Raw genomic sequence first — 26,846 nt, 5'->3', positions numbered from 1 at the left:
TACTTTTATTTTTCAATGTTTTATTGCACAAAACTTTTTCTAACAAACCATTTTCAAAATATCCTAATAGGTAAACTGTTTTTAATTTCTCTGTTAAATCTTTTATCTATATCACTTATAACTTATTTCTGTATCAGGTAGGGATGTTTTCTTCTTTAAGTACAGAAGATCCAACTAGCAATGGTTATTCAAATAGGGGTTTATTTTTCTCACATAACAAGAAGCATAGAGGAAGGAACTGGCCACTGACAGTGCTTCAGTGACTCAATGATGCCAAGGTCTCTGAGATTCCTTTAGGTTTTCCCTAATGGCAACAAGATGCAGTGTGTCTGTATTCCAGACACACAAAGCAGTGAAGGAGGCAGAGCCCTCCACCTCTGACCCTGTTCTCATAAAAGCAAAACCCAGAAATTCACCTCAGGTTTGTATTCACCTACTGGCCACAAATATAATCATCTCTAGCTCCCAGAAAGGTGGGAAATGAAGTTGTAGACCTTTTCAGTCTGTAATGGGAGATGGAAAAGGAAAAGAGGCCTGGGAATAAACCATAGGTCAGGCAACCAATAGTTTTGCCACTAATTATAATTAGAGCAGATGTAATTTTATATTTGAATTTTTTCTGTTATTTCTTTATAAAGCTCATTTTAAAATGGCAGCCTAATAGTCCATGTACCATAAGTACTTAAACATTCCTTTATTGTTGGATATCTAATTTTTTTCCAGTGCTAATCTAATAAAGAAAATGTAACAGTGATGTTTTCATGTATATAACTTTTTCCTTTTTCAAACATTTTTCCTTTGATCAGAAGTTTCCAAAAGGAGGGTTTGCAAGTAATAAGAGTCTATGAGTTCAAGAAACTATTTAAAAAAGTTAAAATGTAAAAAGTAATATAAAAGCTAAAAAAAAGGAAAAAAATTAAAAAAGAAAAAAAAAGAATCTATCAGTTAATAACATATTTGAAAACATAGCTAAACTGAGGTTTCTAAAATTATTTTTGTTTCTCATATACTAGTGCTGGTGTGGGTAGTTCAGGATGGTGCAGCAGCTCTACAATGTCTTAAAATGCCCTTGGTTCCATCTAGATTTCTCTTTCACCATTTTTAGTATGCAGTTTTTATCTTTTTGGTTATAATTTGGTTGCTTTATCTCTTGCCTCCCATCCACACTTGAGGAAGAAAAAAACAAAGGCACCACTCCTTCTTGTTGCTTATATTAAGGGAGCAAAGCTTTATAAGAAACCTTCAACTTATACATTAGTGGCCCTCATCATAAAGGTAGAAAATATAGCTGATCACATTGCCACTCTTAACAAAATTGGGGTTTTATTAAAAAGAAAGGGAGAGTAGATATTGGATAGGCAGCCAGTAGTGTCTACTATATGAAGGGTCTAGATCATCAAGCGGTACCACAGCTAGCTATGTTATAACCTCTCATTTTTTACTGATTTGATGCCTGGGGTGGAGAGGTGGGGGTGGCTTGGGGATTGATTTAATAAAGGTAAAATGTCAATTGTTTTATATTTCCTCCATAACTAGTGGTTGAATATATATATATATATATATATATATATGTATATATATATATATATATATAATGCAGGCTATTCACACAAAAGAATAAAATTCTTGAGAGGGAGATAACATTAAAAAGAAAGCAGTTTTGCATGTGCAACAGACAAGAGGTATAAAAAATTATTTTAATGCAGTTATACCTCTATTTACTAGCAAGCCGGAGGATCTCTAATAAGTTAACCAAGAACTCATTTTTTTTTTTTTTTTTTTTTTTGAGACAGAGTCTCTCTTTGTTGCCCAGGCTAGAGTGAGTGCCGTGGCATCAGCCTAGCTCACAGCAACCTCAAACTCCTGGGCTCAAGGGATCCTCCTGCCTCAGCCTCCCAAGTAGCTGGGACTACAGGCATGCGCCACCATGCCTGGCTAGTTTTTTCTATATATATTATTTGGCCAATTAATTTCTTTCTATTTATAGTAGAGACGGGGTCTCGCTCTTGCTCAGGCTGGTCTTGAACTCCTGACCTCAAGCAATCCGCCCGCCTCGGCCTCCCAGAGTGCTAGGATTACAGGCGTGAGCCACCTCGCCCGGCCAAGAACTCATTTTTATAACAGCTCAACTTGGCATAAACTAAGAGGACTCTACCAAGTGTCCCTGTTTACTTACTCTAGCTTGAGGGTCGTACTTCTGCCCCTACTCAGCTCCCCACCTAGGTCACCCTGTGGAATTCTAGGACTCCAAAAAACAGTTTAAAAATCACTGTTTTATTGTGTTTTCTCACCCTGAATAGAAATATCTTTATTTGGGGGGTATTTTAAAAACCCAAATATAAAAGCTAAACTCAAAAATTTCACAGAACTGTACAATTTACTTGTAACTTTCCAGTGTCTTTGATACATTTATATATGTACATTTATACATAATGCATACTTATATGTTGCATTTGCAGTGTCCTGTAACAAACTGTTCTGTTATGCCAATTAACATCTTTCCTTGTAAATGTAAGGTAGAGGGACCTCCAGCTTTCCTAGGGTCAAGGTTGGGGGGCCTGTCTTGGTGCTGCCCCACCTTGATCCTGCCCCTAGCAATTGCTACATCTGCAAAAGAATGCAGGGAATTCCCCAGCCTTGGGTCAGACAGCCCTGGCACAATAGGGTATGGAAAATGATCAAGAGTAACCTAAGGCTAATTATCATGTCATTCACTGGCCATCCAAGTGGTTCCACAGTGACCTTTGAACCATGAGGAGGGCCCAATCCAGACAATATAAAACTGGACCCCAGACCATAACCAGGGCCTCTTGTTACAAGGGGGTCTGTTCCTTGACAGGGTGCCCATTCACTGTCTGTGGCGAATGTATCTTGCTCTTCCTCAATAAACTTTGTTTCATGCTGACCTTGCTATGGTGGAGAACAGATTGCCAACCTGACATAAATATGTATAAATCTATTTCATCCTCTTTAACAGCTACACAGAATTTCTTTGTATGCCAGCATCATACTTTAATGAAGTGATATCAATGAACACATAACCAAATAGTGAAAAAGGGAGACAGTGAGGGATTTTGGGCCTCCTAGGGACAAAAGTGGGTGCTGTTGCCTCCACCTTGGTCCTGCCCCACCTTAATTCTCCATACCTGGGGCAAGAGAGAATACCCTATGAATTTGCCAATCAGAACTTGGCCAGCTAGCTGCAAAAGAATGCAGAGGACACTAGCCTACAGGCCAAGCAGCATCGGTACCATAAAGTCCGGAAAGTGACCTAGCACCCACATGTGTAGTTAAGGCTCAGGTCATGTGACTCCCAACTGTCCAATCAAAGTGGTTCCATGGCGACCTCTGAACCATGAGAGAGGGCACTATAAATTAAGACGCAGACCATATGCAATTTCTCTGCGCCCTTCCTTTGGCTCTCACTTTGCTGCAACAAAGGGTTCGGTCGTCCTCTGTAGTGTATCATGGTCTGTAAACCTATATCTTGTTCTGCCCTGTGATCCTATCTTTCTCTCCTCATTGTTGTGCTTGCCTAACTTTGGCGTGTCTGGTCATTCTTCTGCCATGAGCATGCCAAGAACTGATAGTTTACCTGACAAAAACTCATAAAAATTGCATGTTTTTTTTTTTTGTTTTAAGCCCTGGGTGTTTTTGTTTTGAGCCCTGCTCTGTAGCCCTGGGTGCAGTGGCCATCATAGCTCACTGCAACCTCAAACTCCTAGGCTCAAGTGATCTCCTGCCTCAGACTAGCCAAGTAGCTGGGACTACGGGCCTATGCCACCAAGCCCAGATAATTTTTTTTATTTGTTGTAGAGATGGGAGTCTCACTATTGCCCAGGCTCATGCTCATTTTCTTTTCTTTTTTTTTTGAGACAGAGTCTCACTCTGTTGCTGGGGCTAGAATGCTGTGGTGTCGGCCTAGCTCACAGCAACCTCAAATTACTGGATTCAAGCAATCCTTCTTCCTCAGCCTCCCGAGTAGCTGAGACTACAGGCACGTGCCACCATGCCTGGCTAATTTTTTCTATAAGTTTTCAGTTAGCCAATTAATTTCTCTCTATTTTTTTAGTAGAGATGGGGTCTCACTCTTGCTCAGGCTAGTTTCGAACCCCTGACCATGAGCGATCCTGCCGCCTTGGTCTCCCAGAGTGCTAGGATTATAAGTGTAAGCCACCGCACCTGGCCTCATGCTCATTTTCTTAGGTTAACTTTGTAGAAATACAATTGCTGAGTTAAAGGGTGTGTTTGTTTTTAAATTTACACGTGCTCTTTTAAAGTATAAATATTCAGGCTGGGCGTGGTGGCTCACGCCTGTAATCCTAGCACTCTTGGGAGGCCAAGGTGGGTGGATAGCTCAAGGTTAGGAGTTCGAAACCAGCCTGAGCAAGGAGACCCTGTCTCTACTATAAAAAGAAAGAAATTAATTGGCCAACTAATGTATATAGAAAAAATTAGCCCCCAGCTACTTGGGAGGCTGAGGTGGGAGGATCGCTTGAGCCCAGGAGTTTGAGGTTGCTGTGACCTAGGCTGATGCCATGGCACTCACTGGGCAGTCACTAGCCTGGGCAACAAAGTGAGACTCTGTCTCAAAAAAAAAAAAATACATATATATATATATATATATATATATATACATATATATATTCACTTATCTCTGGTATGCATTGTATATATTTTTCCTGATTTTAACATTTTTATTGGGCTTTCTGCCATGCAAACTTTTTTGTGGTAAAAAACATGAAATCTGCCCTCTTAAGTTTTTAGGCTACAGTACAGTATTAACTATATGCAAGTAAATGTACAGCAGATCTCTATTGCAACTTGCATGATTAAAGCTCTATATCCAGTGAACAACTCCCATTTCTTCTCCACCCTACCCCAACCCCTAACAACCACCACTCTACTCTCTTCTTCTATGAGTTTGACTACTTTAAATACCTCATATAAGTGAAATCCTTGAATAACATTCCATTGTATGTATATACCACATTTTCTTTATCCATTCATCCATAGAAATTTAGGTTGTTTCCATTTCTTGGCTATTGTGAACATTGTAACAAACATGAGAGTGAAAATAATCTCTTCAAGATCTTGATTTCAGTGGGGCACTAAGTGGGTCACGTCTGTAATCCTAGCACTCTTGGAGGCCAAGGCAGGAGGATAGCTTGAGCTCAGGAGTTCAAGACCAGCCTAAGCAAGAGCAAGACCCTGTCTCTACTAAAAATAGAAAAAATTAGCCGGGCATGGTGGTGCATGCCTGTAGTCCCAGTTACTCAGGAAGCTGAGGCGGGAAGATTACTTCAGTCTAGGAGTTCGAGGTTTCTGAGTGCTACGCAGATGCCATTGCAACCTAGCCCAGTGAGACTCTATCTCAATAAAAATAAAAAAAATCTTGATTTCAATTCTTTTGGATAAATAACATTTCATCCTGGCCAAACCCAAGGCTGCAGTCCCACTAAGACGTTGCAGGGATTTCCCACAAGGGACTGCCCCAAACCATCTGCAGATGAGGCTGGTTGAGATTTCAAAGAAAAGCAAACCCTAAGGTGCTCATTCCAAAGCATTTGTAACAGGGAACTTGCAGAGGAGGTTGCAGCGCATCCTTACAGAGGCCAGCAAGACAAGGGACGATGCCCCTGGGTATGTCCACAACGAGGGAATAGGAATATGAAGTTTATCTGAGGGTTTATGTAATTTGGCTCAGTGTTGGGGCTACTTTCCTTCAGTGTTTTGGGTAACAATGTACAAACCTTTATCAGTGCCTGGGGATGTTCAAGGCCCTGGCTTGGGTTCAAGCCCACAGGGGAAAACATGCAGCTTGCTGGAGTCACAGCGGTGAAGGAACCTTGATTTTCAGGACAGAAAAAGTCAGGAAGCTAGAGACCCTACATACCCACAAGAGGAATTGCTGGATTATAAGGTAGTTCTGTTTTTAATTTTTTTAGGAATCTCTATACTGTTTTCCATAGCGACTATACATTTTACATTCCTACTACCAGTGCACTAGGGTTCAAATTTCTCCACACCCTAACCAACACTTGTTACTTTTCTTTTTCCTTTTGATAATGTCCATCATAAGAGCTGTGAGGTCATGGCTCATTGGGTTTTTTTAGCATAACAGGGTACATTTATTTTGCCACATTATGAGTCTTTTTTATTTCAAAATATTCAAGGGATACAAATGTTTTTGTTACATGGATGCCTCGTATAATGCCTAAGTCAAGACTATTACTAGTGTGTCATTGGGATTTTGATTTGCATTCCTATTAGTGATATTGAGCATCTTTTCATATACCTGTTGGCCATTTGTATGTCTTCTTTGGAGTAATGTTTATTAAGGTCCTTTGCCTATTTTTAAATCAGGTTATGTTTTTTGCTATTTAGTTATAGGAAGTATATTTGGATATTAACCCTTTATAAGATACAGTGGTCCCTCAATATCCAAGGGGGACTGGTTCCAGAATCATCCCCCCATATCAAAATCTGAAAATGCTCAAGTCCCAGATATAAAATGGGATACTATTTGCATATAACTTACACACATCCTCCCCATATAATCATCTCTATATTATTCATACCTAATACACTGTAAGTGCTCTATAAATAGTTGTTATACTGTAGTTTAACTTGCATTTTTTTATTGTATTTTAATTTTGGCTTTTTCCGCCAATATTTTTGATCCACACTTGGTTGAATCCTTCAATGCAGAATCCTTACATACAAAGGGCAGACTATACATGGTTTGAAAATATTTTCTTCTATTCCACAAGTTGCCTTTTCACTCTGTTGTCTCCTTCGCTGTGTAACTTTTCAGTTTTAGGTAGTCCCTTTTGTCTATTTTTGCTTTGGCTGCCTGTGCTTTTGGTATACAAGATATCATTGCCAGCACCACTGTTATGAAGCTTTTCCCTATGTTTTCTGCTAGGAATTTATTATTTTTGGTGACAGAGTCTCACTTTGCTGCCCAGGCTAGAGTGAGTGCCATGGCGTCAGCTTAGCTCACAGCAACCTCAAACTCCTGGGCTTAAGCGATCCTACTGCCTCAGCCTCCCAAGTAGCTGGGACTACAGGCATGTGCCATCATGCCCGGCTAACTTTTTCTATATATATATTAGTTGGCCAATTAATTTCTATTTATAGTAGAGACGGGGTCTCGCTCTTGCTCAGGCTGGTTTCGAACTCCTGACCTTAAGCAATCTGCCCACCTTGGGCTCCCAGAGTGCTAGAATTACAGGCGTGAGCCACCTCGACCGGCCTGCTAGGAATTTTAGTTTCAGATTTTACATTGAAATCTTCAATGCATTTTAAGTTGACTTCTATGTATGGTGTAAAGACAATGATCCAATTTTATTCTTTTGCATGAAGATATCAAGTCTTCCCAATACAATTTGTTAAAGAGATGTTATTAGTTTTTCCACTATTTTTATGATTTTTTTTTTTTTGAGACAGAGTCTCACTCTGTTGCCCGGGTAGAGTGCCGTGGCATCAGCCCAGCTCACAGCAACCTCAAACTCCTGAGTTCAAGCAATCCTCCTGCCTCCCGAGTAGCTGGGACTACAGGCACACGCTACCATGCCCAGCTGGTTGGCCAATTAATTTTTTTCTATTTTTGGTAGAGACTGGGTTTCACTCTTGCTCAGGCTGGTTTCAAACTCCTGACCTTGAGCGATCCACCCCCTTTGGCCTCCCAGAGTGCTCTAGGATTACAGTCGTGAGCCACCACGCCCGGCCTATGATTATCTACTTTTGTGTGTTGGAAAGGCTTTCACCACAAAATCACAAAAGTATTCTCTTATTTTCTTTATTACTTTATGGTTTTATTGTTTTACTTGTAAACCTTTAAGTTTGTCCCCACCTTCCTCTCCCCAGAAAAAGATATTCAAACATCCCATATTAATTTTTTATTTTTCTTGAGACAGAGTCTCACTTTGTTGCCCAAGCTAGAGTGAGTGCCATGGTGTCAGCCTAGCTCACAGCAACCTCAAGCTCCTGGGCTCAAGCAATCCTTCTGCCTCAGCCTCCCTAGTAGCTGGGACTACAGGCATGCGCCACCATGCCCGGCTAATTTTTTCTATATATGTATTAGTTGGCCAATTAATTTCTTTCTATTTATAGTAGAGACGGGTATCTCTCTTGCTCAGGCTGGTTTCGAACTTCTGACCTCGAGCAATCCACCTGCCTTGGCCTCGGCAGAGTGCTAGGATTACAGGCATGAGCCATCACGCCCGGCCCCGTATTAATTTTTTGAAAACCCTAACTCTCCCCTTGTTTCTGAGAGATTTCTTTTTGGCTACAAGTAACAAAATATACAACCAAAAGTTACCTGAACAATACAAGGATTTTAATATATCAAATAACAAATCCAAAGGTAAAGCAGTTCCAGGATTGGTTAATTCAGAAGCACAGTTCACGTGCTTTCTATCTGCATCCTGCTATCCTCATTGTGATGGCTTTCATCTCCATGCTTGTCCTTTCGTAGTCAGCAAATGGCTGTTACAGATTAGCTCCAAACATCCATCATCACGTATCTTCACGAGAAGCAGAAAAGGGGAGGGGGCAAATACCTATCTTGCATCCATTTTTTAAGAACAAAAAATTTCCCAAAAGTCCTTCACACTTCCCTATTTGTCTCATTAGCCAAGATTTCACCCTCTGGAACTAAGGAAACACCCTATTCAACAGCACAATGCAGCCATACAGAGTTAAGACCAAAATAAAAATCTGGCTTTGTTAGCAAGGAAGAAAGAGAGAAATGGCTCATGGGTAGGCAAATGAGAGTGTCTGACCCACTTATCTGAAATATCACCTTTCTCACACACTCAACTCCTATGTACTGCACCTATTTTATTTTGAAGATCCCTATTTTGTTCCACTTTGATCTATTTCTGTGTCATTAGCTATTCCTGGGTCATTATGACCCTTTTTAATTGCTAAGCTTGATATTAAATTTTTATATTTGGTAGAATCTTTCCTAAATTTATTTTTGCAAATCTGAAATTTTTTTCCAAATTATCTGAAAATTAGGATTACAGTCATGTATCAATTAACAAAGGGGATATGTTCTGAGAAACGTGTCATTAGGCAATTCTGTCATTATGCAAACATCATCAACCATACTAACCTAGATGGTAGAGCCTATTGCTCCCAGGCTACAAACCTATACAGCTTGTTACTTACTGTACTGAATACTGTAGACAACTGTAATGCAATAGTAAGTATTTCTGTATCTAAACATAGAAAAGGTCTGATCAATCTTCCCTGGCAAAAAAAAAATTAAAAAAATAAAAAATAAAAAAATAAACATAGAAAAGGTACAGTAAAAATCTGATATTATAATCTTATGGAACCACTGTTATATATGTGGTCCATTGTTGATTGAAATGTCATTATGTGGAAGATGACCATAGTTTAATAAATTAATCTGAGTTAAACAGATATTTTTGTAACACCATACTTTCTATGAAAGGACAGTGATATGCTTCTAACTTAATTGAGTTTTCCTTTATGTCCTAAAGTAAATTTTTATAGTTTTAATTTCAATTATTATTATAATTTTTATAATTTTTATGGCAGAGAACCCAGTGAAACATCTCGTTTGGTGTGTCAATCATTCCCTTCTGCAGAGTTCCCTGTCAAATATATCTGAAAAGGTAATAATTGGGAAACAAGGTACAGTTTTAACAATCAAAGTGCTGATACTCCAATATGCAAAGCTCTAACAAAAGCTGGCTTGGAGATACCTGCTTATGCTACGTAATTTAAGTAAGATAAAGTAAGGCAAAGAGATGGTAAGGGAAAGACACTACATGAGTACTGACCCCAAACCACTAAGAGTAGATATGATCCAATGAATGTACATGTGGCCAATTATCTACCCTCTGCCCTTGTTGAAGAGTATATAAGGAAATAAAGATAAAGATGTTAGAACCTTCAACCTCCTCATCAATGGCAAAAAAAAGAAAAGAAAAGAAAAGTGAAAAAAAAATATGTTAGAACCTTCATCAGGACTTACACGCATGGGAAGAGAAGTTGAAAATCAAGACTATAACAGAAATAAGCATAAAAATTCCTTCTCAACATATCTAATGTTCTTTGGCCTTGGAGATAACTGAATTCACATTTAAACTAATCTATATTTCATTTTAATTACATCAACGGTGTTCTCGAGGACTGAAATCTATTAAAGTGAAATTAAGTTTTTAAGCAATATAGGCAATCATATATGTATTTACACACAAATACACATGTATATATGAAATCCTTATATAGGCATAAAATTCTTTTAATAGAAATAAATTATAAGCAATAAAATAAAAAGTAAGCTTAATTTTAGTGTATTGTTTGCTTTTTTAAATAACTAAAACAAATTCATACTTTATCAAAATTTGTTCATTCTTAACACAAATGATTCTGTTGGTGTGTACTTTTCTTCATGTTAATTCAAGAAATCTTGAGCTTTGCTTCTCCATCTAGGGTTACATATACAACACTGTAACCAAATAAAATGTTTAAAATAAAGGTCCTACATCTTGGTGTCTGGTTATTTGAAATCAGATTTTCATTTGAAGTAGTTTCAGTAAAGTGTATGTCATGGCAAAATGTTCCTTTATCTGCTTTGAGTTGGTCTGTGTTGAATTGATAAAATACACTCTTACTCCCATACAAATGTCGAACACTGTAATTAAATAATTGCTACTTGAAATACTTTATACATGAATAATTTATCTCTTTACATTGTTGAAGCCTTGCATTTCAGTATGTTCTACAGCTTCTGTATCATCACCTGAAATTTGCCTGAAGAGAAAACATAAAAATTATTCTTTGATTTTAGGTACACAGAAAATAAGCCTAAACACCAATTTTTTATTCTATTTAGGAAGTAGTTTTAATCAAGACACTTGCTATGTCAAACAACTTTTCACACTCTACACAATATTCAATAAAGTCAATTCCATTTTTATGGGATGATTATCTGGTCTGTGAGTAGGTGCCTTTGTTCCTCTCTGTGATTCCTACCTTTTGTGTACAGTACTTTATTACTAATATCACTGTGAATGGAAAGGAAATACAGTGAAGCTCAAGTCAATTTTTTTCTTGGTTGTTAGCTCTGGTGTAAAAGACTAGTTGGCTGGCCAGGCGTGGTGGCTCACCAAGAGTGAGACCCCATCTCTACTAAAAATAGAAATTATCTGGACAACTAAAAAAAAATAGGCCGGGCGTGGTGGCTGACATCTGTAATCCTAGCACTCTGGGAGGCTGAGGCGGGCGGATTGCTCGAGGTCAGGAGTTCAAAACCAACAAGAGTGAGACCCTATCTCTACTAAAAATAGAAAGAAATTAATTGACCAACTAAAAATATACATACAAAAAATTAGCCGGGCATGGTGGTGCATGGCTGTAGTCCCAGCTACTCAAGAGGCTGAGGCAGTAGGATCACTTGATACCAGGAGACTGAGGTTGCTGTGAGCTAGGCTGATGCCACGGCACTCACTCTAGCCTGGGCAACAAAGTGAGACTCTGTCTCTAAAAAAATAAAACAAAATATATATATATATAAAATTAGCCAGGCATGGTGGCATATGCCTGTAGTCCCAGCTACTCGGGAGGCTGAGGCAGAAGGATTGGTTGAGCCCAGGAGTTTGAAGTTGCTGTGAGCTAGGCTGATGCCACGGCTCTAGCCCGGGCAACAGAGCCAGACTCTCTGTCTCAAAAAAAAAAAAAAACTAGTTGGTTTTATTTAGCTTTATATAATAGATATATTCTAAACAGTTGTTTAAAAATAACAGTTCAATACCATAGGGAGATTTGTTATTTTAAAAGAACACTGCAGAACATTTCCATTTAAAAGTTAAGAATTGGCTGGACATGGTGACTCACACTGAGGCGGGAGGACCTCTTGAGCTCAGGAGTTGGAGACCAGCCTGAGAGAGAGTGAGACCCCGTCTCTACTAAAAATGGAAAAAATTAGCTGGGCGAGCCACACGCCTGTAGTCCCAGGAGGCTGAGGCAGGAGGATCACTTGAGCCCAGGAGTTTGAGGTTGCTGTGAGCTAGGCTGATGCCATGGCACTCTAGCCCAAGCAATAGAGTGATACTTTGTCTCAAAAAAAGTTAAGAATCATCCCTTGAATTGTCTTATGTATTTCGATTTCTTTCCTTTTATGTTTCCATGTCAGTCGGGTAATGCGCTGATGTTGTAACAAAGCTTAAGGTAGGCACATTTTACATATGCTCATGAAAACCCAATCATCACACTTATGAACTACAAAACGACCAAATTTGGACTTAGCAGATTTTTCTAAACCATTGTACATTATTAATTCAAAAATTATTCAACAGGAATATAGTATGCTGCATATTACTACATTAAATTTTAAAGTGATAAACTAAAATGAAACAGTTTCAGCATTTTTAATTTTCTGTAAGAAAAAAAAAACAACAACAACCAACAGCTGAAAAAATTACCAAAAACATTAGTAAGAAATGTGAATTCAACTTACAGGCAGGCATTGAAGACACTTCAGCTGTTACAATACTTTTTATCCCCAAATTTGATAGGCCACCTCTGATTAAGCCACATGTAAATGCTAAATACTAAAAGGAAAAAAATGTAAAAAATAGTAAGGGATTTACTAAAATAGTAAAGCTATTGACAAATAAGACATTTAGGTAAGCCATGCTATCAATAAGTCATTGCTGCTTAAAAAGAGTTGTGGAAGAACTGTTCAAGTTACTGAAAAATATGATTGTTGGAAGGTTTCCCAGCTCCTTGGCATCTAAAGCATGGAAACAAGTCTTAAGCTCAGCCAATTTAAGTGCTCCAGTCCAGGACTATGAATCAAGCTGGAAACAGATAAGAATTAGTTCTAGATCCAGCAAAGGTAATTTGTGTCTGCTGTCCATGCTACCCACAGGATTTTAACTAGACTCTCCCTGTAGAGTGACTTTGGCTCTGTTTACTAGCTGCTCTAACACCCCCTGGTTCTTGCCTGTTTTTTGAACCTATCAATTCTATAAACTAACCAGCAATAGTCCATTCAACCAGAGTTGATTTCTACTATCTACAATCAAGAAGCCTGACTTGAAGACTTACAGCCTACCACAACAAAGAATTATTCAGTTCAAAATATTGATAGTATAGATGATGAGAAACTTTGTCATATAAAAACAAAGAGAGAGCATAGGATTGAGCTATAGCAGGGAAAATCATGATAAGAATGGGAATTAAAAAATTAATAATCTGGCTGGGTGCGGTGGCTCACGCCTGTAATCCTAGCACTCTGGGAGGCCGAGGCCGGCGGATCACTCAAGCTCAGGAGTTCGAAACCAGAGTTAGCAAGAGCAAGACCCTGTCTTTACTAAAAATATAAAGAAATTAATTGGCTAACTAAAATATATAGAAAAAATTAGCCGGGCATGGTGGCGCATGCCTGTAATCCCAGCTACTTGGGAGGCTGAGGCAGAAGGATCGCTCGAGCCCAGGAGTTTGAGGTTGCTGTGAGCTAGGCTGATGCCACGGGCACTCTAGCTTGGGCAACAAAGTGAAACTCTGTCTCAAAAAAAAAATAATAATAATAATAATGCAAGGAATTTTTATTATCCATCTAAATTTCTGTATTGCATGGTGTTCAACAATACTACATATCTGTGAATAATATAAAATATTGTTATTTAAAATTAATATACATAAATAGGTACCAAGAAGTAATTAGATCTGAGTCATGAAATCTCTAACGAAGAGACCTTAGAGATGATCTCAAGAGTTCTTAATCTGTCTACAAGAACACTAGATACACTCCTTGAGGAAAAAAAAAAGAAATAAAGAAAAAAAAAAGAGTTCTTAATCTGATAATTTGTAACCCCCATGAAAATAAAAACCATGTATATGTGCTTGTTTAAGGGGAATGGTGTTCCAATTCTCAAACATGTCTATAACCCCAAAATAGTTAAAAATCTGGGCAGGGTGCAGTGGCTCACTCCTGTAACTCTAGGCGGGAAGATCAATTTGAGGCCAGGAACTTGAGACCAGGCTGAACAACATGAGACCCCCTCTGTACAAAAAAAAAAAATAAAAAACAGAAAAAAAGAAAAATTAGGTGGGTATAGTAGTATGTGCCGTAAGTCCCAGCTACTCAAGAGGCTGAGCCAGGATGCTCGCTTGAGCCCAGGAGTTTGAAGATGCAGTGAGCTATGATCGCACCACTGCATGCTAGCCCAGGCCAACACAGCAAGACACTGTCTCAAAAAAAAAAAGAAAAAAAAAAATCAGATCAGGCAGAGTAGTTCATGCTTGTGAACTTATAATCCCAGCACTCTGGGAGGCCAAGGCAAGATTGTTTGAGGCCAGGAGTTTGAGACCAACTTGGGCAACATCAAGACCCCATCTCTACAGAAATAAAAATAAACTAGCCGGGCATGGTGGTATGCACCTGTAGTCCCAGCTCCTCAGGAGGCTGAGCCAGGAGGATCACAAGCCCAGGAGTCTAAGCCTGCACTGAGCTATGATACTGCCACTGCACTCCAGCCTGGGTAACAAAGCAAGATCTCACCTCTAAAAAACACAAATATAAATCACTGAACTAGTCTAACTTACTCTTTTTTGTTGTTGTTGTTGAGGCTGAGTCTCTCTCTGTTGCCCGGACTAGAGTGCCTTGGCATCAACCTAGCACACAGCAACCTCAAACTCCTGGGCTCAAGAGATCCTCTTGCCTCAGCCTCCCAAGTAGCTGGGACTACAGGCATACGCCACCACACCCGGCTAATTTTTCTATTTTTTAGTAGAGATGGGGTCTCACTCTTGCTCAAGCTAGTCTCGAACTACTGACCTCAAGCTATCCTCCCACCTTGGCCTCCCAGAGTGCTAGGATTATAGGCATGAGCCACCATGCCTGCCCCCAACTACTCTTTTCACAACTGAAAAAACTGAGATACCCAAAAAGTTAAATGAGAACCAGAAATACTAAAATAAGTTAGGAAAAAAGGGAAAATATACATATCAACCATAAAAATGTAATTAGAGCCTGGTCACCCCCAAAATATATAAAATAAGCAATCTTTATCAGTAAAATTAAATTATGAAAAGAAAGTATCGTATTCACTTCTTGGCTCAGTTTATTGACATCATATAGCTGTAATAATAATCATTTAGGGCTGGTCATGGTGGCTCACACCTGTAATCCTAGCACTCTGGGAGGCCAAGGCAGGCAGATCGTTTGAGCTCAGGAGTTCGAGACCAGCCTGAGCAAGAGCAAGACCCCTGTCTCTACTAAAAAAAAAATTGAAAAAAATTAGCTAGACAACTAAAATATATATACACACACACACACACACGTGTATGTATGTATGTATATATATATATATATATATATATACATATATATATATATATATATATATATATATATATATAAAATTAGCTGGGCATAATGGCACGTGCCTGTAGTCCCAGCCACCTGGGAGGCTGAGGCAAGAGGATCACTTGAGCCAGGAGTTTGAGGTTGCTGTGAGCTAGGCTAATGTCACAGCACTCTAGCCCAGGCAACAGAGTGAGGCTCTGTCTCAATCAATCAATAATCATTTAGTAAGTACCTCCTATGAGCTAAGCATGGTAAGTACTTTAAATATATTTAAGTATCAAGACAATCTTATAATATAGGTATGATTATACCTTTTTTATTAATGAGGAAACTAAGGTCCATAGGGATTATATAACTTACTGAATATCACACACAAATCTATAAATTATAGAGCTCAGCTTAAAATATAGATTTAGGCTGGGCGCGATGGCTCATGCCTGTAATCCTAGCACTCTGGGAGGTGGAGGCGGGCGGATTGCTCGAGGTCAGGAGTTTGAAACCAGCTTGACCAAGAGTGAGACCCCATCTCTACTATAAATAGAAAGAAATTAATTGGCCAACTAATATATATAGAAAAAATTATCCAGGCATGGTGGTGCATGCCTGTAGTCCCAGCTACTCAGGAGGCTGAGGCAGGAGGATCGCTTGAGTCCAGGAGTTTGAGGTTGCTGTGAGCTAGGCTGACACCATGGCACTCACTCTAGCCTGGGCAACAAAGCGAGACTCTGTCTCAATCAATCAATCAATCAAATCTAGATTTAATTGGTCCCAAGTCTACGATTTTCCTCTATACCTGTCCTGCCTTTCTGCTAGATAATTTAGGTCTGGACAAATTTTTACTGATAAATGGCAGCTTATATAATACTTGCCCAGATATTTTAATCACTTCAAGGAACCTTTACATTGAAACTTATCAGCTTTATTTAATACATCTACTTATTAATTCCTACATAATATTAAAAACCAAAAACTATATAAAACCCAGAAACACAGATATACTTAACACGAAACATGTATTCTTAGAAACAAATGTTAATTATATATTTTAAAAAATGTTTTAATCTACTAAAGGAGATTATAAACTCTGAGGTGAATAATTTTGCATAGCTAACATCAGTTTTCTAAGTTTGAGTATCTTTACTGATGTATCTATGATATATTTAAGAATCTACCATAAATCTACATTTCACTGGAATTTAGTTGTAGTATTTAATTAGTCACAGTAAGCCTATTAAGCTTACAGTTTAGTGTAAGTTTTAACATGAACATCTGTCTTCTATTTCATAGAAAACTCTTTAAACACAAAAGAACAACTTTAGGGCAACTTCTGGGGCCCCCTTCTCTTGGGGCCCCAGAATCTCATCCGGGATAAATTATTTATATTATTAAAAATAAAAAAATTTAAAAAACCAACTTTAAAACATATTTTTAATTCAAGATCTATTATAATTGGCATTGTACTTTTTCCCCATAGCTCTACTCTTAATAGAAAACCCCAACCTTCTATTCCAATAAATACCTTAGATGCATGTTCTAAATATTGTTTTCCTGCAGACATCTGAGTAAGCAGACGAAATTTGTTGTCTTGAAGTACATAGATGCCCTATTCCAAAAATAGAAAAAACATCAAAGGCAATGTAGTCTATAGTTCTTAAAATTACCTTATTGCTACAAAACAATGTAAAAGTTTTTTAAAGTTATTAAAATTCTCCTTTCCATTGGTCAAATTTTCTTTAAATGAAAGAAGTTTGCAATGTTCAAATTTTAGAGTTGTGAGTTCAGTATTTCGTAACATTAATATTCACTGAATTTTTTTTTTTAAGAGACAGGGTCTCACTTTGTCACCCAGATTGGAGAGCAGGGGCACAGTCACAGCTCACCACACCCTCCAACTCCAGGGTTGGAGCAATCCTCCCACTTAAGCCTCGGAAGTAGCTGGCAGGTGCATGCCACCACCCCCAGCTAATTTTTTTCATTTTTTTGGTAGAGATAGGGACTCACTGTGTTGCCCAGGCTGGTCTCAAACTCCTGGCTTCAAGCAGTCCTCCTGCTTCAGCTTCCCATAGTGCTGGGATTTATGGGTGTGAGCCACTGCAGCCAGCCATTTACAGAATGTTTTTTTTTTTTTTTAACTTTTTCTTTTCTTTTTTTTCTTCTTCTTCTTCCCATGAATAAAAAATAAACCTAAAACTGAACGTTTTTTACACTGAAGATACAAAGATGCATAAGACATAGTCTCTATCCTTAAAATACTCACACTCTATGGCAAAAAAATCATTGACACATGCCCATGTGAAATTAACTGTTATATATATAATTAAATCATGTCTAGAAAGTCAATAATCGGAGTTACTTTTTATCATTAGTATTTTAATTAATTTCAAGTTAAAGTTGCTATTGTTATATGAAAAATGAATTGTATTGGTAGTATCAGAAACATTATAAATATTTTAATTTTTTACTTAATCAAAATGCTAAATCTGGGACAGGCACGGTGGCTCACGCCTGTAATCCTAGCACTCTGGGAGGCCCAGGTGGGCAGAATGCTCAAGGTCAGGAGTTTGAAACCAGCCTGAGCAAGAATGAGACCCTGTCTCTACTATAAATAGAAAGAAATTAATTCGCCAACTAACATATACAAAGAAAAAATTAGCTGGGCATGGTGGCGTATGTCTGTAGTCCCAGCTACTTGGGAGGCTGAGGCAGCAGTATTGCTTGAGCCCAGGAGTTTGAGGTTGCCGTGAGCAAGGCTGATGCCATGGCACTCATTCTAGCCTGGGCAACAAAGTGAGACTCTGCCTCAAAAAAAAAAAAAAAAAGAAGAAGAAGAAAAAGCTAAATCTGGCCAGGTGAGGTGGCTCATGCCTATAATCCTAACACTTTGGGAGGCCAAGAAGGGGGAACTACTTGAAGCCTGTAGTTCAAGACTAAACCGAGCAACATATCGAGACCCTATCTCTACAAAAATATAGAAAAATCAGCACGGTGTGATGGTACACACCCGTAATCCCAGCTACTTGGGAAGCTGGGGCAGGAGACTGCTTGAGCACAGGTGTTTGATGATGCTGTGGGCTATGATGATGCCACTGCACTCTAGCCCAGGAAACAAAGTGAGACCCTGCACCCCCCTCACCCAAAAATGCCAAATCCATTCTAAGTATTTTCTCAAGGTTTATAAAATAAATCTATTTAAATGCATAGTTTTTAAAATCAATCTATTTAAATACATAGTTTTCTATGCAATCTACTAATTTTGTAGTAACAAAATATTAGAATAGAAAAGGACATCAATAATAATGCAAGTTATTTAAGAGTAAAATATGCTTTATAAATTAGACCTTAGAAATTAAAGACATAAATACGATAGATTTGTGGTTCTGCATATTAAGACAACTAAATAATAACTAAGGAACCAAATTCTGAAAGCTATATCATTCTGACATTTACTACTTTTTAAAATTTAACATAACTTATATAATTGGGGAAAAGGAACAGCTATCATTACTGATAACTGTCCTTTTGTCTTTATTCACTTTAACCTAATAGAGAAAAATACTAATGACTTATTAATAACATAAAAGAAACATTCCAAAGTCAACCAGAAATTATTTTAAGTTTTAAATAAGTAAATCACTAAAATGGGACATTCATATTAAGTTAAAGGACTTAAAAGAAAGGCCTTAATTTATCTAATTACCTGATGATTTGTCCTTAGATTGTCGATTTGTTTCTTGAATACTGTAGTCCAAAAATCTTTACAAATGAACTTCATGATATCTAACTCATCCTTAAATCTTGCAGTATCTTTTGTAAACCTAAAAAGATCAACTAGAAGTAATGTACCATTTTCTCCAATGCAAGAGGAGCAAATTATTAACTAATTTCCAAATGCCAGAACAACACTGAACATTTATTGACAGTCAAAGCGGTAAGCACCCAAGCAAAGTAGATCCTATGTCAATGAATTCACATTTTGTTATATGATGGGGCCTAAAATTAGTCTAATAGTATATTTGTCTAACAGCGTAGCCAAAATTTTAGGTACAATTCATTCTAGTACATTAAAAAAAAAGAGCTGAGCATGATCATTATATTGTTATATAAAATATAATTGGAGTTCAACTACATAGATGGTAAGAAGGGAAAATTAAAAAGAATCGATCTATTGTAAGCTATAGTTCTGCTAAAAAAATTGATCTATAATATAAATTGAAAGATACATACACAAACATAGACCCTAAGACACTAAACATCCCTAGGCACTAAAACAAATTTCTATTCAGGTAAAATAATCTACTAGACCTTAAGTAGAAAGTGCAACACAATTTTGGATAATTGTTTCAATATCCCAACATTTTCAGGAAAAAAATATAAAATATAGATTTTCTTCAAATATTAAAACATAAAATTTGATTAACTGAGTTAAAATAGCATTAGACTTAAGAAGAATTTTAATCTGTGAATTAAAGGAAGAATTAAAATTTGGATCTACAATTTTGCGCAACTTTTTGAAATGGATCATCTTTGTTCATAACCTACCTGGAAGAAAATTTTCAAATCCATACTGCTCACCTTTCTATCAATCCTTGTCCCACTCGAAACCCCATATTTTCCAGCTTAGTAATACATCGTCCATTTTCCTATTTAAAAAAAAAATAGTTTTGAATACTTTTAGAATGCTGAAGATGTTAGTATTCAAAACTAGTTTTAAAATAGTAACTAAAATTTTTTTTCTTTTTTTTTTCTTTCACACATTCTCAGATGAGCAAAGTAACTAAAATTTTTAATGTAAATATTTATACTTATTTCACTGAAACATTTTAAGAAAAAGTGAATTATAAGATATACTTGCATTTTCTTAACATTAATCATTTTCATAGGGCAGTAAATTATTGCTTATTATTACTTTTTGGAAATACCATCTTCCTAATTACTCTCCCTCTCGCCTTTTCCCCTATTTTCAATCATTCTTTTCTCCTAGGTTATAAAATCTAGTATCATCTTTGACTTATTTCTCCTCATTCCCGTTGTGCTGTCACTAAGTTCTTTTGTTCCTTGCTTCAAAATGTATCTAAGAGTCATACAGGTTTCCCAGTTCTCAGTGTGTCCTAGTTGATAACCATCCTATGCCTTTGTGATTGCTTTGCTCTTCCTTTGACAATCTCATCTACTAATGACCTTTTTTTGAGACAGAGTCTCCTCTGTCCTCCAGGGTAGAGTACAGTGGCATGATCATAGGTCACTGCAACCTCAAATTCCTGGGCATAGTGATCCTCCTGGCTCAGCCTTCCAAGCAGCTAGGACTACAATATGCGCCACCACGCTCAGCTAATTTTTTTTATCCTTTGTAGAGACAGGGTCTTGCTATGTTGCCCAGGCTGGTCTTGAACTTTTGGCCTCACATGATCCTCCTGCCTCAGCATCCCAAAGTTCTATAGTTATAAGCATGAGCCATGGAGGAGTCCAGCCTAATCTTAAGGCTTTAATACTACCTCTATGTTGAACACTTCCAAATCCTATAGATGACAACTTATGGATTGCCCTATATAATCCAGACCCATACCTCTGCAGCCTCAACCTTCTAGTCTCTTAAGATTCACTCTGTTCCACCTGCATTGACCTCTTTTTGTGCCTTAAATATGCCATGTATGCTCCAATCTTATAGTTTTTGCATCAGCAGCTCTTTCTCCAGATATTCGCATGACCAACTCCCTTATTTCCTTCAAGTCTGCTCTCATGCCACTATCTTAATAAGGCCCATTTACCAACTTCTTTAAAATTGCATTATCCCAGGCTGGGCATGGTGGCTCATGCCTGTAATACTAGCATTATTGGAGGCCAAGGCAGGCGGATCATTTGAGCTCAGGAGTTCGAGACCAGCCTGAGCAGGAGCGAGACCCCGTCTCTACTACAAAAAATAGAAGGAAATTAGCTGGACAACTAAAAGTATATATATAAAATTAGCCAGGCATGGTGGAGCATGCCTGTAGTCCCAGCTACTCGGAAGGCTGAGGCAGTAGGATTGCTGAGCCCAGGAGTTTGAGGTTGCTGTGAGCTAGGCTGATGTCACGGCACTCTAGCCCGGGCAACAGAGTGAGACTCTGTCTTAAAAAAAAAAAAAAAAAAAAAATTACATCATCCCCTTCAGCAACTCTCTATCCTTACTTTGTCTCCATAGAACTTCTTTCACTGTTTAACATACTATACATTTTACTATATCATCCACATCCCCCTTTCTCCAATCTCTGCTAGAATACAGCTCCAAGAAGTCCGGGATTTTTGTATATTCTGAAATCTGTTTGTCTCCCATTAAGAAGTAAACCAACCATAGGCCTCATTATTTGCTGAATTTTCTTTAGGGAACCATGCACTCCACTTATGATTCTGTGACTACTAGAAACTAGTACAAACTTTAACTTTATTGGACATAGCCATCTAGAGGTCCCGCAAGACCCTCAAACTAGGCATATTCAAAATAATGTTCATTATCTTAATGTCCTCAGCCTGCTCTGCCTCCGAAATTTCCTGATTTCATTAATGGTACCACCACCATCCAACTAGTTACCCCAGCCAAAAAAGTTCCATTTTCTTCATCCCTTTGCCCCCAACCCCTCCACACACACTGTAGTCCTGTGAATCCTATCCTTTACATGCTTTTCAAGACCTATATTCTCTCTCCATCCTTATTGCTTAAGCCTTATCATTTCTCTCCTGGTTTTTAGTTACGGCCTTCCAAGTGGCCTTGTCTCTGGTTTTTCCTTTGAGTGATTTATATTTTACTGGTAATACAATTTCTAAAAAAAGAAATCATGATATTTCTCTACTGGATATTTCAGTGCCCACTCCCCTTTCCTGTCAATAAAGTCCAAACTCGCCGGGCATGGTGGCTCACGCCTGAAACCCTAGCACTTTGGGAGGCTGAAGCGGTCGGATTGCTCAAGGTCAGGAGTTTGAAACCAGCCTGAGCGAGACCCCGTCTCTACCAAAAATAGAAAGAAATTAATTGACCAACTAAAAATATATATACAAAAAATTAGCCGGGCATGGTGGCACATGCTGGTAGTCCCAGCAACTCGGGAGGCTGAGGCAGAAGGATCGCTGAGCCCCGGAGATTGAAGTTGCTGTGAGCCAGGCTGACGGCACAGCACTCACTCTAGCCTGGGCAACAAAGTGAGACTCTGTCTCAAAAAAAATAAATAAATAAATAAAAATAAAGTCCAAACTCCTTAGATGGCATGAAATGTCCTTTCCTTAAGGATACAGCCTTTCTTTAAATGACCGCTGGCTAGTTAACCAGACTTACTAACATCATACACCTATCCAAAGCACCCTTCCCTCTGCCACTCTGAAATTTCTGCAGCAACTCCAGAGTGCTACATTCTCTTCTGCCTCCATGGCTTTGCACATGCTCGTCCCTAGACTTTAAATCCTTTAAATTCAGCTGAAATGTCGTTATCAAACATGCTTGGGTGGAATGAGTACCTGTAAGTTTCAATGTTCTTTGTGAAACAATCTAATCTGTTCTTTATAGAATCACCCAGAAACACATTAGCAGGAAATATGCTAATAATATACAGATACTCTCAAATCCTTTGATCACATGAGCTTTTGAATTAAGCCACACTAAGTATCTTCTGATCTTGCTACTTGTTAATTTACTTTGGCACCTGTGAGTACTCAGTACTAGGTACCAGATTTTTAAGAAAAATTAAACTTGAGAATATTTTATCCATTAACCTTTTTAAAATCCACTCTCCATAAATTGAGAAATGCCCAATTAGTCAATTTTTAGATTTTTAATTCCCATTCAAGCATAGTTTGAAATCATTGGAGAATGAGAACATTGGGTTTTTTATTTCACTTCAAAAGTTATAAATAAAAGTTTATTCTACTACATTGAAAGTTAATAAAATTTTATTTTACTTAAAACAATTTTCATCATAGGGCCAGTCATGGTGGGTCATGCCTATAATCCCAGCACTTGAGAGGCTGAAGTGGGAAGATCACTTGAGGATAGGAGTTTTGAGACCAGCCTGAGCAACACAGCAAGACCCTATCTCTTTGGAGGATAATCTGAGTTAAAAAAAAAAAAAGAAGAAGAAGAAAGAAAGAAAGAAAAAAGACCCTATCTCTACAAAAAAAAATTTTTAATTAAAAATCTAGCTGGGCATGGTAGAGCATGCCTGTAGACCCAGTTCGGGAGGCTGAGGAATTAAGAATTAAGTTGTCAACATTAATTGTAACAATAAGAACATCAACAAGTAAGATTTTCACAAACCACTAACTACAGGGTTTTGCCCAGGTTTTGCTTCCTAAGGCCCTGGGCTCAAAACTAGCCTGAATTATATACAACTCACATGGCAGTATTGTGTTAATCATACAATGCTCTTTCTAACTTCAGCTCTCCATTCTCACTCTCCACCCATTAAATCTAGTCACAATGAAATAATCATATTTAAATCCACTGCTTTCCTAACACTATGCCTTTCCCACCCCCACTCTTCCACCCCTCTTTATAGACAGCATTACAGAAATGGCTCTGGATTTGAGCATGACTTTGGAATATATAATTTCTAGAATCCGTTTCAACTCCGTGATTCTATACCTAATTACCAACCTATACTTAATTTTAACTATTCATTAAATCCCCATTGACCTGGAAGAGTGTCAGGCCCACGATACAAGCTTAATAAATGTTTTCTTAAAGAATCAATGAGGATTCCCACATAGAAGTAACCACCACGAGGATGAGGCCATTGTTTCATTCACTACTATAGCACCTAGAACTAGCTCTGACATAATGGGCAGTAAATAAATATTTTCTCAATTGTGTTTCCTAATTATCCTAACGTCTGCAAACTTTGCTTTGACCTCAAACTTCATTAGGTTCAGGTCCTCGAGTTGCGTGGAGTTGTACTGGGGATTAGGGTTGGGGAGGAAGGACAGGATTCTCAGGCTGGGACAGCTCTGTGCAGTGGACGGGTCGGAAGTGCAGGCAGTGCCAGCAAAATTAAGGAGGAGCCAAAATCCGCCCTGTAGTTAACTCTGCCGTTTATCACGGTAGGGACAACACTACAAGTAAGAAAATCTGAGGTGTGCAGGACAAAAGTATGGGAACGGACAAAAAAAAATCCAAATAGAAGAAAGAGGAAAGGATGAAAGATGAAGTATTAAAGGAGTCAGCCGAGAGGTTCTTGGGTTTAGGATACCTAGAAGGGGACCAGTTTGTCTACACCTCTGGAGGCGCTGGGCGGCGATGGGACAGGGGTTGAAGGAAAGAACTGAAGAGAAACAAGGAGTGTCATCGCACAAGAACCAAAGGCAGCACTCACCACCTCCCCCTGCTCCGCGGACTTGTACACTCCAGACACCATCTCGTTATGGAGAAGCAAAAACAACGCCTCGTCCGCCATTTCCTGCTTATTCTTCAGAGCTCTGTGTTTCGGCAACCGTTTGGGCCAGGCCTGGGGTTCTGGCTCCCGCCGGGGCGACTTGGCCCGCGCCGCGGCCCAGTCTCTCGTTGCTAGGAGACCAAGGAATTCACAAGGCTTCCCAAAGGCAGGTACCGAAATGAATCCGGTAACGGGTAGAGCCCACCTCAGGGGCCACCAAACCCTAGGGCAGAACGAAAGAGTCTGACAGCCGCAGGAACCAAACCCAGCCCGCAGGGACCCGAGCTGGCCCTGGGCGGGGGGCGAAGACACAACTTCCGGTCCCCTCTATCCCGGCATTCCGCCAACTCTATGATCGCTGAGTTCCTCTCTCATGCGGGGGTGAACTAACTGCCCTCGCCCAGGTAGAAGGAAGCTTCCTCCTCTGTGCTCTGGGGGTAGGGGTGTGGAGGGTAAAATAAGACATAAGGATCTCCCGCTGCCATCTCCGTGTTAATTAGCTGTAAAAGAAAAATAGACAAGAGTTTCTATTGGCTTCATCTAAACCCTCCATTTCCTGCATATGTTCTCCACTATGAAAAGTTGTAGAAAGACTGAATAAATCAATTTTCAGACCGTAAATTTTTGATATATTGAGAGGTTATCCCAATCCATATTGGATTAAACCCGGGTATGCAAAAAGATTTAGAGCCATTTTGGCTACCAAAACGTTTACTGAGGCCGGAGGCGGTAATCCTCCTGTAATCCTAGCACTCTGGGAGACCGAAGCAGGAGGATCGCTCAAGGTCAGGAGTTCGAAACCAGCCTGAGCAAGAACGAGACAAACCCTCCCCCCTACTATAAACAGAAATTAATTGGCCAACTAAAAATATATAGAGAAAAAAAATTAGCCAGGCATGGTGGCTTATGCCTGTAGTCCCAGCTACTCCGGAGGCTGAGGCTGAAGAATCGCTTGAGCCCAGGAGTTTGAGGTTGCTGTGAGCTAGGCTGACGCCATGGCACTCTAGCTCCCGCAACAGAGTGAGACTCTGTCTCAAAAAAAAAAAAAAAGAAGAAGAAGAAAAAGAAGTTTACTGGGAGTGGGGTGCAATGGACAAGGGGGGTGGAGTAAGCAAAAAACTTCAAGGTATACGTGAACCACAAAATACAAACTAATCAGAGGATAGGTGAATGGAAAAATGCCAAAGAATTCAGAAAAGTGATGTCATTGTTGGATGGTATTCTTAGGAGTCTATGGCAGTTGTAAGACAACTCTCCTACAGAGGTGCAAATGCATATGCTACACTCTGGTTTAAGCACATTGCTTAGCCAGTGGTTCTTTTTTTTTTTTTGAGACAGAGTCTCACTTTGTTGCCCAGGCTAGACTGAGTGCTGTGGCGTCAGCCTCGCTCACAGCAACCTCAAACTCCTGGGCTCAAGCCATCCTCCTGCCTCAGCCTACTGAGTAGCTGGGACTACAGGCACGTGCCACCATAGCCGGGCTATTTTTTTCTATTTTTGGTAGAGATGGGGTCTCGCTTTTGCTCAGGCTGGTCTCTAACTCCTGAACTCAAATGATCCTCCAGCCTCAGCCTCCCAGAGTGCTAGGATTACAAGCGTGAGCCACCGCACCCAGCCTTTGGTTCTTTTCTTGATAATTTACAAAGCAGATTTTTTTTCCAATTAAATTCATTGTTTCCCCCAAATTAATATATTGGGTTTTCTCAAATTAACAATAACCTCTCAACTTTCATATACCCTTTGACAGTAATTTAAGATTATGTTCCATAACTGTAATTATGGTAGTTTTTTTTTTTACATGTCCATTATAATGTTTGGATCAGTTTATTCATCATATAAATCAAGCATAAAATTTCCACATAAGCCCTTTTTGGTGTCAGCCTACCTCACAGCAACTTCAAACTCCTGGGCTCAAGGGATCCTCCTCCCTCAGATTCCCTAGTAGCTGGGACTGCTGGGACTACAGAAGCTAACCACAACACCCAGCTAATTTTTTGTTTCTATGTTTAGTTGTCTGGCTAACTTTTTCTATTTTTAGTAGAGACAGGGTCTCCCTCTTGCTCCTGACCTCAAGGGATCCTCCGGCCTTGGCCTCC

General features: G+C 38.9%; 1 protein-coding gene and 1 non-coding gene across 3 annotated transcripts; both read right to left on the bottom strand.

The window, feature by feature from the left end:
- Window positions 1–8,322: 8,322 nt before the first annotated feature.
- Window positions 8,323–25,138, bottom strand: TRAPPC6B (trafficking protein particle complex subunit 6B). Of its 2 annotated transcripts, XM_076004076.1 has the most exons (6): window positions 24,691–25,120; window positions 19,931–19,998; window positions 19,056–19,173; window positions 16,878–16,961; window positions 12,503–12,596; window positions 8,323–10,797 (listed from the first exon to the last, which is right to left on the bottom strand). In XM_076004076.1, the coding sequence occupies exons 1-6, from the start codon at window positions 24,769–24,771 to the stop codon at window positions 10,766–10,768; spliced, it is 477 nt and encodes a 158-aa protein (XP_075860191.1). In that variant the 5' UTR covers window positions 24,772–25,120; the 3' UTR covers window positions 8,323–10,765. The 2 variants fall into 2 exon arrangements, with proteins under 2 accessions (XP_075860191.1, XP_075860192.1); XM_076004077.1 differs by lacking the exon at window positions 16,878–16,961 and having other exon boundaries at window positions 24,691–25,138.
- Window positions 12,173–12,276, bottom strand: LOC142871809 (small nucleolar RNA U13). The gene has a single exon (XR_012919993.1). It is a non-coding gene; the product is annotated as a small nucleolar RNA U13 (small nucleolar RNA).
- Window positions 25,139–26,846: the final 1,708 nt, after the last annotated feature.

The sequence above is a fragment of the Microcebus murinus genome, chromosome 6, assembly GCF_040939455.1.
Source record: "Microcebus murinus isolate Inina chromosome 6, M.murinus_Inina_mat1.0, whole genome shotgun sequence".
In the NCBI taxonomy this organism is placed as follows: Eukaryota; Metazoa; Chordata; class Mammalia; order Primates; family Cheirogaleidae; genus Microcebus; species Microcebus murinus.
This window is presented reverse-complemented; position numbering and strand designations above follow the sequence as displayed.

Coding starts and splice junctions, on each gene's coding strand:
- TRAPPC6B (XM_076004076.1), bottom strand. CDS start 24,771: ATGGCGGACGAGGCGTTGTTTTTGCTTCTCCATAACGAGATGGTGTCT. Junction 12,597..16,877: donor ATTTAGAACATGCATCTAAG/GTATTTATTGGA, acceptor TTTTCCTTTTAG/TATTTAGCATTTACATGTGG. Junction 10,798..12,502: donor AGTGTCTTCAATGCCTGCCT/GTAAGTTGAATT, acceptor TTTTCTCTTCAG/GCAAATTTCAGGTGATGATA.